Below are 12,853 nucleotides of genomic sequence, written 5' to 3' on the forward strand. Positions count from 1 at the left end.
GTTAGATATATCAGAACATTTTTTAAATGCTGGCCCAGTGTTTTTATGTTCAATATCAGCTGCTGAAATTTGAAACAGATGAGTTACAGCCAGGAGTGTATGCAGTGTACGCACTCGCAGAAATGCCAACCCCACCGTCTCATAAATCAAGAAACAAACTCTTAAAAATCAAGAGATTTGGTATAAAAATTATGAATTGCTATTTTTTTCAAACATAAACCAATATAGATTGACAGTTGGTTTATAACCTCATTAGTGGCTTATTTAATCTCTAATCTCAGGTCACAGCTCTTTACAAAAACTATATTATTGCATCTGAAAATGCTTTACAAAAAACTTTTTAAAAATCCTGCCTGTTATCACCATGTTGCTATGCATCTCAGTTTAAGGTTACAATGATTGCCCTCTGTTCGTGTGCCCTCTGTTCGTGTGCCCTCTGTTCGTGTTCCCTCTGTTGAGGGATAAATATTGGCCAGGACACCGGGGATAACTCCCCTGCTCTTCTTCAAAATAGTGCCTTGGGATCTTTTACGTTCACCTGAGAGAGTAGAAGGGTCTTCGGTTTAATGTCTCATCCGAACGACGACACCTCCGGCAGTGCAGGCCTCCCATAGTACTACACTGGAATATCACCCTAGATTTATGTGCTCAAGTCCCTTGTGTGGGACGATGAACCCACAATTTTCTGCCTCCAAGGCGAGTGTGCTACCCACTGAGCCAAAGCTGACACTGACAAACTCTGGCACTCTGACAACTGTATAAACAATTTTAAAACAATTTAACAATACCGTACAATTTCACCACAAGGAATTAGGAAAATCCCCACATATTTTACCGCAACCCTCACTATACAAGTAAAGGAATGCTGGCGATAGCTACAGGTTAAGTTCTGACAAGCCCATGTGCCACTACATTTTCAGCACAACTACAAGTCATAGACCTATATTCAGGATTGGTTTGAGTTGTCGGCTTTTTTGAGGCTTGAGTTGTTCAAGTAATTAATACTCAGACTTAATCAGTAACAATAAAACAGGTCTTTACTGGTTGGAGGTAGGGACTACACTGAATACAAGATTACTGCACAGTGCTTATATACCGGTGTGTTCACCCCCGGTATTACGTCTACAGCAGCCTGAGAAAGTAGTACATCTCTTAAGGTGGAACAGGCTTAAGCTCTCAAGGTGGAACAGGTTACATACACAACACTCCTCCCTTCTTAGCTTTATAGTCATCCCCCCCATTTAACATAACGTAATAACATATATACATATATAACTTCATGTTTAACGTAACATATCACAGATTCAGTCTCTGCGGAAAACAGTTCACAGATTCAATCTCTGTGGTGTAGTCGGTTCACGTTACTCATTCAATAGTCCTTTCATGGATTTAACAGCTTGAACTTCCGAACTGATTTGGCTCCGTTCGGAGGGACCACGTGTGTGATCTGGTAGAGGTGATAATGGTTCAGATGGGTCATCTTCTGTTTTTACTTTTCCTTTTCTGCTTCTTGGAGACTCTCTGGGCTCCATTGTCAGCTGCCACAGCTGCCAGCTGCATGCGCAGTTCCTCCTTCTCTTCCTCCTTTTTTTGTAGTAGAGCCACCTTCTCCCGATGTTCCGTAGACTTTCGGTGCTCCTCCATGATTTCTGTATGGTGGGAGTCGAAGTTACAAGTTGGGCAGGACAGGACATAGTAATATTCGGAGTCGTCCGACAGGTCAGCGAGAGGGTCGTCTATTTCCTCCATACCCAGCTGGACGTTAGCCAGCTCTTGTTCCAAATCCAGATATCTTTCCTGAAGAGACTTCTTCATGTGTACCTCTGCATCCAGCTTTTTCTGGGCTTTCAGCAAGTCGTTTACTAGTGACCTCATTTGTGATTTTAATACTTCAACTTCCTTTGGAGATTGATTGATCGGACTATGCAATCCCTCTACCGGAGCAGCTGTTTCAGCGGTCTGTTGTTCTACATTGACGTGAGTCAGCGTACTTTTGGCATCCAATGGCTGCTCTGTTGCAGTCGTTTCAGTCTGTGTCGTCACATCAGCCATCTCAATGACTTTTGAGAGCTCCGAACCCTTTTCCTTTGAAGATCGCAGCTCGTGTTCAAGTTTTTCCCATTTCAGAGTCTTGTCCCTCAGCATATGAAGGAGTTGGCTGACCGTTAACTCTTCTGACACCAGATTATGGCACGCACCTTCAGAACCTGAATCAGCTTTGATTCGTTCGGCCTCCTCGCGCAGATGGTTGGTGTGCTCCTGCTCCATTTTCTCCATCAGTTGCTTCTGTTGCCTTTCCAGATTCTCCCACTCTGTAACGAAGAACTTTTTTATTTCATTCATCTCTTGCTCAAAACGGCGAATCATTTGTTCTAATTGCTGTTGTAGTTTGAAATGGAGTTGAGTTCGAGCCCAGTGTCCCTCAAAAATGTGCATATCAGTAGACTTGACAGACTCAGAATTCTCTGTTAAACTATGTTGTTGTTGCTCAGTGGAATTCTGTGCTGAAACTTTGTCTTTTGCACATGGGTTGGTCTTACCATCATCAGTTCTAGAGTCTGGGCTGATTATCTGCACCGAGTTCTCACTCTTTATGGCTTTTAGCGAATGCCAGTCCATATTTATGTTTCTAAACCACTCCCGACCTAGTAGTGGTGGACCTCCCTCCGGTAGCACATATAAGTCCATTATTTGACTTCCTTCGCCCTTGTTGGCCACTGCAACCTTTATTGTCCCGATGGGGTACACTCTCTGCCCCGTGTAGGTTGTCAATATAATCTCCGTATCCTGTAGGGGAATATGTTGGAATAACCTTCTGTAATCTTTCTTATTCATGACCGACAATGCCGATCCAGTGTCCAATTCCATTTTTACTTGGACTCCTTCTATCTGAAGAGTAACCCAAATTGTCTGGAGGTCTGCACCCTTACCAACGTTGAGTACCCTTAAGCTAGCCAGTTCAATACTGCTTAAGCCAGCCAGTTCATTACTGCTAGCGTCTGAATCGGACTCCTGTTCGGCCACCTTGTGTACTTTTGCGTATTTTCCTTGCGGTGACTTCTTGTTGCTGGTCTTCTTCCCTGACCTGCATACTCTAGCTATATGTCCAAGCCTACCACAAGTTCTACATTCTTGGTTTTTAAACCAACACTGGTTCTGATCATGCGTTGTCTTTCCACAACGATAACATTTGCCAGAACTCTCACCCAATTTGTGTGCACTGAGCTCCGGTGACCGTAGCTGCATTACTGCCGTGCCTCTCGCTGCGGCTTCGTGTGCTGCTGCCATAGTGACCGCCTTCTCAAGCGTCAGCTCATTCTCCTCGAGCAGTCGCTTTTGTGTACCCTGTTTAAATAAACCACACACAAATTTGTCTCGTAGTGCATCTGTCAGTCCCGTTCCAAACTGGCAATATTTCGCTAATTTACGCAATTCCAGCAAATATTCAGCATTGCTTTCATGCTGTAGCTGCCTTCTGTCGTAAAATTTAAATCGTTCCGCTAGCATCAGCGGCGTGGGGTTTAGATGATCTTTCAGGACAGTAACAATCTCATCGAACGTCTTATCCACCGGTTCATCTGGTGATAACAGGTGTTTCAATTGCCCGTATGTCTTCGCACCCATTAAATTTAATAATGTTAGAGCTTTATCTTGGTCACGAATTCTATTGGCCTTACAATAATTTTTAACTCATTCAACATATATGGCCCAATCTTCGATGTCACTATCAAAGTTGCTAATATTCCCGTGTTTAGGCATTGTAGTACTTTATCAGATTTGCAATTTCTCAGTTTTTTTTTTTTTACTGCTATCCAAGATGGCAGCTTCCCGCTCTTGCCGTCGTCCTCCGCCCACAAAATGGCGGTTTTCCCGCGCTTGGCGGTCTTCACCCGTCCCCCGACGCCGTCTCCCTTCAGCCCCGAGTGCGGCCCTTATCTCCGCCGCGATCGATGGCCCGCGCTTTTCACCGCGGCTCTCGCGCCTTCAGTGTCTGCCGACGCTGCGCCTTTCAGCCCGAGTGCGGCCCTTATCAGGGATTGCGATCGATGGCCCTTCTACCTCCGACTTCCCCCAGCCCTGTCTTTGCAGCCAACGCTGCTCGGCTTACCCACCACCGAGGTTGAAAAAGAAGCTGCAGGATGTCTTCTGTCCTCCAGTTTTCAGTCGCTGATGGAGGCTTCAGGGTCCTAATGCCTGTCGCTTCCAGTGGGGTGGTGAGATTTGAAACCTCTCTTCAACGTCCTGTCTGTGGACGAAGCCGCCGTGGAATAACTGCCGCAGGGTAAGAACCTGACTCGTCGCCAGTGTTAAGTCTGTGAGTTGTTCAAGTAATTAATACTCAGACTTAATCAGTAACAATAAAACAGGTCTTTACTGGTTGGAGGTAGGGACTACACTGAATACAAGATTACTGCACAGTGCTTATATACCGGTGTGTTCACCCCCGGTATTACGTCTACAGCAGCCTGAGAAAGTAGTACATCTCTTAAGGTGGAACAGGCTTAAGCTCTCTTAAGGTGGAACAGGTTACATACACAACAAGGCTGGATCATGATTTTTTTTTTTTTTTTTTAAAGTGTTGGTCGGCTTTTGCTAGTTTTCTAGATTGGCAGGTATTGCTGTTGCTCGTATGTGATGGAACTGCTTTGTTCCAGGACCTCAATCTTTGTATTAGTCAAGAATTCCCAGTCCCAGAATGAATCAGGAATTCCCACCTACCGCACTACAAAGCTACAACCACAATGGCAGTAAATTGCACATCAGGTTGGTCGAGCATCTCTGTGAATTGGAGAAGTTTTAGAGGGAGATTGCCACCACTGACTGGGGGCGGTGAAGGGCAGAGGAGCATAGAGGAAGAGGGTGAATGTTGTGGTAGTTTTTGGGGAAGTGAATAATGAATAAACCCAAATCTTTATAGTTTCCCTAAATTTTTATAGATTAAACTTTATTCATTGTGAAGCCAAAAAATGTTTAAAATGGACCTGAGTGCACAATTTTTAACATGAAAGTATTCAGGGGAGCATGTCCATAGGTCCCTCTAGAAATGTGTGCATCACTAATGGGGGAGAGGCCGAATTTGGAGGAAGTGTGTACAGTTTGAACTTTAATGCCTATGTCTGAGATTATAGTTTAGGAACAGAATTTCAGAAAATAATTGCCACATTGAAATAAACTTTATTTTTTTGGTTGACGGCAGCGAGAAACATGTGTCATTCACCAAATAGATGTCACATGTAAGTTATGTGATTATGGGGTGAATTTTCCACCAGAGCGGTATCTGGGGGACCGCCTGGTAGTCCCGCCAGGAGGCCCTGTGCAGTTTGAGGACTGGGCCTCATTTGCAAGGGCCCTCTGGCTGCGGACAGAAACCAACCTCCTTGGGACAGCCCGCTGACTCCAGACTGCCGCAATGTTAGGCCGCCTGGCTGGCCTCTGGGCCAGAGGAAGGTCGGTACCTGGGGGTGAGAGGGCCCCAATCTGTGGAGGCGGGGAAGGCAGCAAGGTTGCGGCCAAGGCTGAGTTTGTGACGCCTGGAGAAGCAATCCTGTGGCCCACCACCGCCCCGCCACCCCCCCCCCTTTCCCCCCGGCCCTACAGAAATGAAGAGGAACTCACCAACTCACCTGCAGGACCCTCTTCGGACGGACCACCATCTGATGCTGGTCAGAGCATGCATGGCTCAGTCCAACAGTGGCAATTGGGGTCCTAGTGACATATAGGACCCTGATTTTCATTTTAAATGGGCCACCACCTAACTCCGGGGGCGACTCTGGCAGCCCAGCAGTAGACCCGGTGAACATTGCTGTGATCACAGTGACGGCTGCAATGGGACGGCAAGCCATTGCCCATCAATTTTGGGAATCTACCGCCCAATGTCCGCCAGGTGGAAGGGCTGAAAATTGAGCCCTTTGTGTCTCACGCTGATTTTATATCATTGAATTATGCATTTATGAAAAAAACAAAAAGTCATTTGTAAACATTTTTTGTGAGGGTTGTGCCCCTTTAAATACCTATGTCTGGTAAGTTAATTATATCTAAATAAAATATACTGTAGGAAGAAATTCGAGCAAAGGTCGTCTCACAATCAGTCATATGAAAACAGTAACACCCTGAGCTATCTCGATTGACCTTGCGTATGTGAGTTGTGTGCTATCTTTGTGTACTTTAATTCTACTGCGTACTGAAATTGTGGAGCACTAGCTGATACTCTGAAATCACCAATTCAATTGAGTTTGAGTCCATGATTGCCTCATATAAATGTATCCTTTCTTCCCCTAACTCACGACAGGCATTATCTATCACTTTCCAAATAAATCAAAAGAATATTACAGCTTTAAAGCTGTAATGGCCTGTAATTTGTGGTCCACAGCGAAGCCAGGGCATTCGCCGCTGGCCCCGAAGTAAGCTTCCCACAAAGATCTCGCGTGCTCTGTGGCGAGAAGTTCGGCTTTTCCGACGTTCAGTTGAAATTAGTGTAAGTTCATGGGAAATCCCTAACGTGAGCTGCTGTGACATCAACAAGCTGTCTAAGCTGCCAATCACAATGCAGAATTCTCACAGAAGTGAAGAAGCTCCTTTTATTCTAATTTTTAAAAAATGTTAGAGAAAGCAAAACAAAGATTGGGGTTCTCACAAGGGGAAAAGGTAAACCTGAAATAAATATGAACAATCTTTTAAAAAATATATTTTTTAAAGTTTCCTAATTGTAATTTTTATTAAAATGGAGTAATTTGACACTCCACAAAATTATTATTAGTTTTTCAAGGCCATAACATTTGTTTAGCAGTCAATACGCTGTTAAAACCCCAGTTACACCTAATCCAACAAGGCCTAACTTTTACTGGGGTATTTAACAGTGATATTACCGCGGAAAAGCCAAAGTTTTTGTCAGTTTCACTGATTACACTTGACGGCTATGGGGCGGGTGGGGCTGGGGGCACAGCGCAGCCAGTGTCGAAGCAGCGAGTGACTGACCACAACTTCAGGATTTAGCGCATGCGCATCCTATCATGGAAATCCTGAAGTTGCAGTCAGCTTCAGAGGGGTAATAACAGCGAACGCTGTTCCTTTACTGTTATTACCCACTGCAAGTGCCAGGCCATTATCTAATTTGGTATATTTTCAAGATATCAATCATTCCTTCTTCAAGTACTTTAAAATCATTAGGCTGGGGCAACCTCAGAACAGGTATTTGTTACACAAGCCCTGCCAGGAATGAATTAATGCATTCTACTCAAACTATACAATGAATGGAAAGTGTTGTGCATAAACTGTAGGGAGGTGCCAAGCTGAAGCAAGGTTCCTCCTCACAGTAATGTGTATTTAATGGGATAATGAGATAAAGAAGATATTTTGTCTATTGCCGGGTGTTCCTTTTAAAATATTCTGTATGTCAAAAAATATTTTTCTTGTCAATTTTCTCCCATTCCTTCATTTCTTAAAGACTTTCACTCTTTGCTGGGGTATAGTTCCATGGGCAGTATTCACCCTCTGGTTTTCTGCCTAGTGATGATTATTCACCTGTGAGCTTTGACAATGAGTATCAGTAGACTGGACCAACAAAGCCAAGCCCAATCCTGTCCTTACCCAAAAATCCATGCCTGCATAATTTCATGGGGTCGCTATATATGGATCAGCAATGGGACCTCTGGCCGATTTGTTTCCTGTCCCTAACGCTGAGCCCAATTTTAGTATCCCTACCATCACCCCAAGCCAGCACCTTGCACGGATCAAGCCAATGACTTCCCTGGCTCAGCTGCTCCCTAGATTCAACTCACTATACCATCAGAGGCGTGTTTTGAAATAGGATAGAAACATAGAAGATAGGAGCAGGAGTAGACCATTCGGCCCCTCGAGCCTGCTCCGCCATTCAATGCGATCATGGCTGATCATCCAAATTCAGTACCCTGTCCCTGCTTTCTCCCCATATCCCTTTAGCCTTAAAAAATATATCTAACTCCTTCTTGAATATATTTAATGAATTGGCCTCAACTGCCTTCTGTGGTAGAGAATTCCACAGGTTCACCACTCTCTGGGTGAAGAAATTCCTCCTCATCTCTGTCCTAAATGGCTTACCCCTTATCTTTAGACTGTGACCCCTGGTTCTGGATTTAACATTTTAGGCCCCTCTAAATTTCAGGACTATAATCTTATCAAAATCTTGGTTTATGTACCATTAAAAAAAAACTAACTGTTAATCTAGATTATTTTTTTATGAATTCATATTAAAAGTTGTAGATTTTCCTCTTCAGCATCCGAGCTCAAGAGCATCATATGCTAGGGGCACCTATTGGAAATTCGAGTACAAGCTGCCCACAGTTTCCCATCCAATATCTTAATGTACAGAAAACTGTGGGCAGCAGGTGCCTGAGTTTCTGATCGGAGCTCCTGGTGAGCGAAGCATGTATGCACAGGGGCAGAAGACAAAAATCTAGGCTATGATTTTGGATGTGAAGAATATATTTTTTGATGCATGTTTGAGCATTATTTATAAATATATGTTTGTGAACGTTTCTCCCTGTGAAGGCTTTGAGGGAGCTTTCCAGCAGCTGTTCTAAATGCCACAGAGCTAACCACACTATTCTACACCATCAAAGGGGCACAGCCTTCATGAAAAAAGTATAGCATATTTTCATGCAGATTGTGCCTCTTTAACACTAGTATGCTAATGTTAATACTAATGTAAACATGATCGAACACTAAACTCTGCCTGTTTGAAGCTATTTTGTGCTCTAACTTTATCTTCTTTCTTTCAGCTACTGCAGTTTCACCCATCAAAGAAGACATTCATGTTTATTCCACCTGAACCTTTGAAGGTTAATATTATGGTTCTTGAAAATGGAGGCAGTGAAGCGTTGTCGTATGGTTGTGTGGATGCTGATGATTGTGAAACCCATTTAACCTCCCAGGTTAGCAGCGAGTCTGCTAATAAATGGAATGCCATACCCTTGGCCATAGAAAGCGGCAAAATTGTATACAAGTCTCAGACTGTGGAAAAGCCAACAACAGAAAATTATGTGAGTAGCAGAGAGAGTGATGTGCAGGCTACTGGTCAGCCCCAAGAAAATGATTACAGAATTCAATCACATCCCTCAAATGAAAAAGAGACACAGAATGAAGTTCAATATGGAGTCATTGCAATGGAGAACATCAAGTACCCTCAGCAGCAGCAACACATCCAGCTGCCAAATGAGGAGTGTAAGGAACTGCTACAAGCTGGGTACAGACCACAACTGCTAACACGGCCTCTGATCAGAGAGGCTGCACAGCACAGTGCTGAGTATGGGTTCATTGGAATAAATAAAAGTCTTAACCCACAATATGAACAAGCACTCCATTCACCAAAGGTGGAGGTTGAGGAGCCACAGCAGACTGTTTACATACTGCGTACACTTGCAAGAGGTATGAACAAAGGGACTAAAGGGAGTGATGCCGATTGCACTAGAGTTGGATCATATGGAGCTATTGATCAACAACATGAAGGAATTTACCTGGCCCAGGAACTAGAACAGAGTAATTATAAGTCACAGTTTCAACCATGGCCACTAACTGAAAAGGCTCCGCTGGATGGTGTTGACCATTGTCCTGTTGTAATGGGTAGCAGCTTTCACTTACTGAATGAAAAACACCATGAAGAGGTCGAGGAGCCGGATACAACCGTATTAGATTGGGACGTCAGTACTGGCAGGCTGACCATACCTGCAATCAGTGTCAAGGCAGATTCAGAGAACAGTGGTTCTCTGACACAAACTGTAGAGCCAGAGATTGGTCTTCTGTCCTCACTATGTACAAAGGCCCTTCCTGACGAATCTTTAATGACTGAAGAAGATACCTACATATCACAGTTCCAAAAGCACTGGAGGCTGCATGTACAAACATAGCAAACAGTGATCATGCATCTCTGGATACATGTGGCATGTGTATTTTCTTTCAGGTGTGCTACCCTTCTGCCTTTCCTTCTGTTTTCTTCCTATTGTTCGCTCGTCAGGTCATGTAGCTTCTCTGGCTGAGAGAATAGCCAGGAAGCCTGCTCCTCAGCCTCTTCCTACACCTCCCTTTAGGTGAGAACTAGGCTGTGTAGAACACCAGAGCTGACATCAGGAACTCCGCAAACTGGCAACACTGTTAAAGTCATGACCGGAAAGGTGCAATGTAATGTGTTAACCATTAGACTGCTGAAGTTATTAGAACTTTATAAAGTTCATGTATTTATGAGGTTTTTTGCATATTTAAATGATTTTAGATACGCAGGCCCGATTTTCCCCTAATGTTTCTAACATTAACTCTAACCCTAACACAGCACAAATTTGTATAGCCATTACCCCTCTCCTTGATGCCACTGTCCAAAATGGCAGATTCAGGATTGGAGTGCACCGGATGCTGAATTGTCACCAAATATATAGCAACTGCCTCCACACACACGCACTCACACACACCCACACAGTGAATATAAAGCAACAAAACCACAATCCAGCACAAAGTAAGGCTTTTAGTAGCAAGTTAGCAAGACTGTCAATACCAGGCAGACCCTAAACCAGAGTCCTGCAGGCAGCCCATTGGCACAGCAAAACCATGCTGTTCACTGGAACCAGAAGAGGGCAAAAGAGGTCAGCCAATACGTCCCTTCTAGTACCCAGTTAGTATTAATGTGATATAAGGAACTAAGGAAGCAGGAAAAAGTACTTCTAAAATAGGAAGGAAATAAAATAGTTAACAAACAGGGAGACATATTGGAGCAATGGTTTGGCACATCGCCCTTTCCCCTCTGGGGCTTATATTCCAATCCAGAATAAACTGCTAGAATGAATTTCTGGTCCCTTTTTGACTGTAATAGTTTGGACCGTTTCCATCTAGGTCATTGTGGCACAAGTCCACAATAAAAAGCTGTCTGTAATTTGGCATTAATTGACAATCTCACTCAGGAAAAAACCCCACAATGATGGCGATACAAGCTGCTGTTTTAAACGTTTAAGGCATGTTGTTGGGTGGTATGGAGAAGAATGTGTCTGGCTGACCTATACCTGCCCGTCAATGATCAGTGCTGGGAGCGGGTGGCTAGAATAAAAGAATGCTCCTCACACTGGCATTGCTCCGCATGATATGCACCAAAGTTCACCAAAAAAGGTATAAAAATAGCCCCAGTGTCCATTTATCCAAATGATTTCCATGAAATTCCAGTGACTTTGAGCATAAAAGTCAAATGCTGCAGGAGGCACTAGCCCAGAAATAGTGCAATCCCCTTTACACACAATTTTCGGGGTAATTTTGGCAGTGGTAGGATCGGAAAGTGGATGGAAACAGTATCCACTGGGTTTCTGCCTCTTTTTACAGTGCCTAACAAATTGCGCTCCGGGGAGCAGGTGCTTCTTCTGCCCACCCCCTTCCCTCATGACAGCACTTTGGTGCCTTTTTAGGGCGGATTTCCAGACTACCTTCGGGAAACAATCCCAATAGATCCAGTAGGGCCTCTTGTCGGCTGAGCTCAAGTGATGGTTCTGTTGTGGCCCTACCCTGGTGCTTTCTCTGTAACTGAGCTAAACTGTTTTCTAGGCTCTAAATACAATCCTCTGTTTCTTGCAGCACCTGATCATTGGCTTTAAATATTGATTTCACATCTTCAGTTTCTCTTTCTAATTCAAAAGGCATACGTCAACTGAGCCCAGAAGGCGCAGTGGGAGGGTAGGAATTATTTTGTCGTAGCTTCTCATTTTTTCCGGAGCTGCTTCCTGCTCTCCACCCCCTGCCCCCCTCTGGGAGTGCTGCCTGCATGAGGTGGGCACCTCTGTGAGCCGCTACAGGCGCTAGCGCCCACTCCTGTTAATTTAAATAACCCTAAGATTTGGTGTGGGGGTCAAGGTGTGTACTTAGCGGCAGGCGGGTGTTTTGCCCTGCTGCACTTCTGGCAGCAAACAACATCCCAGGAATTTTCCCTGATTGTTTGTAAATAAAGTGAAAAACCATTTTATGTTTCTGAAACTTAATAATGCGTGACATTTTGCATTGAAACATCTGTTTAGATTGAAACATCTAGTTGCAGCAAAGTGATGCATAACTGGTCCCCTGCCAACAACAAAAGCAACAATTTAGAACTGTTAAGGGGAAAAATTCAGTTGGTTGCGCCTCCCGTTAGCGCCTTAAGAGAGCGCTAACGGGACGCAACGCAACTAGCGCCCAGGCACGGCACTGCTAACGCCTCCCGCAAAATTCAGCGGGAGGTTAGTGGTGGCGCTAACCGGTAGCGCCCTGCGGCGCTGCGCCGCTGGCGATGACGTCATTGGTGTGCACAGCGCCCCGCTGACGCCCCGGCCACGATCTTCAGGAGCGCCCCCTGATTTACCGCCGGACGCTATGTCCGACGGGGTCAGGGGGGCGTACCTGTGGCCAGGAGGCGCAATTTAAAGACGAGGTGCAGGGCGGCCATTTTTCTGGCTGCGCTCCAAGAGCCTGGCACTTCTCTTGAGTGCCGGGCTCTTTTGCCTGCGCTCCCGTCCCAGACCTCCTAAACCCCCCCCCCCCCGCAATACTGACAGACTCACAAGGCTATACTATTGAAACACAACACAATTGAGTTTAAAAACCGGAATTATAAAATATAAAATCTCCATAAAGCATTCTGTCTATAAACAACATGGGCTAAAAATTGAGTAGCGCCCCAATTGGGGTGCTAACTTCGCCGGGGCTTTTGAACTGTCTGCAGCTACATTTTGAACAAGTTCTAGTTACCCAGGAGTAATTATGGGTAATATTATTTGGTCAGTGGCAACACTTGAATTTATACATATGATTCTTATCTACTAAATATCTTAGTCTTGTATTAAAAAAATTATACCTATGTTGTACATGGTTTTTGTTT

At 44.5% G+C, this 12,853-nt stretch overlaps 1 protein-coding gene across 1 annotated transcript in view; it reads left to right on the forward strand.

Moving 5' to 3' along the window:
• Positions 1–12,501, forward strand: part of LOC147112838 (interleukin-20 receptor subunit alpha-like) — a 53,806-nt gene extending 41,305 nt beyond the window's left edge. Inside the window, exon 7 of the mRNA XM_085997512.1 lies at positions 8,757–12,501. Coding sequence (XP_085853638.1) covers positions 8,757–9,881 — 1,125 coding nt within the window. The 3' untranslated portion in view covers positions 9,882–12,501. The remainder of the gene's footprint in view (positions 1–8,756) is intronic.
• The last annotated feature ends 352 nt before the right edge of the window (positions 12,502–12,853 follow it).

This window comes from Somniosus microcephalus, chromosome 9 (assembly GCF_052327205.1).
Source record: "Somniosus microcephalus isolate GS21.2 chromosome 9, FLI_Smic_1.0, whole genome shotgun sequence".
In the NCBI taxonomy this organism is placed as follows: Eukaryota; Metazoa; Chordata; class Chondrichthyes; order Squaliformes; family Somniosidae; genus Somniosus; species Somniosus microcephalus.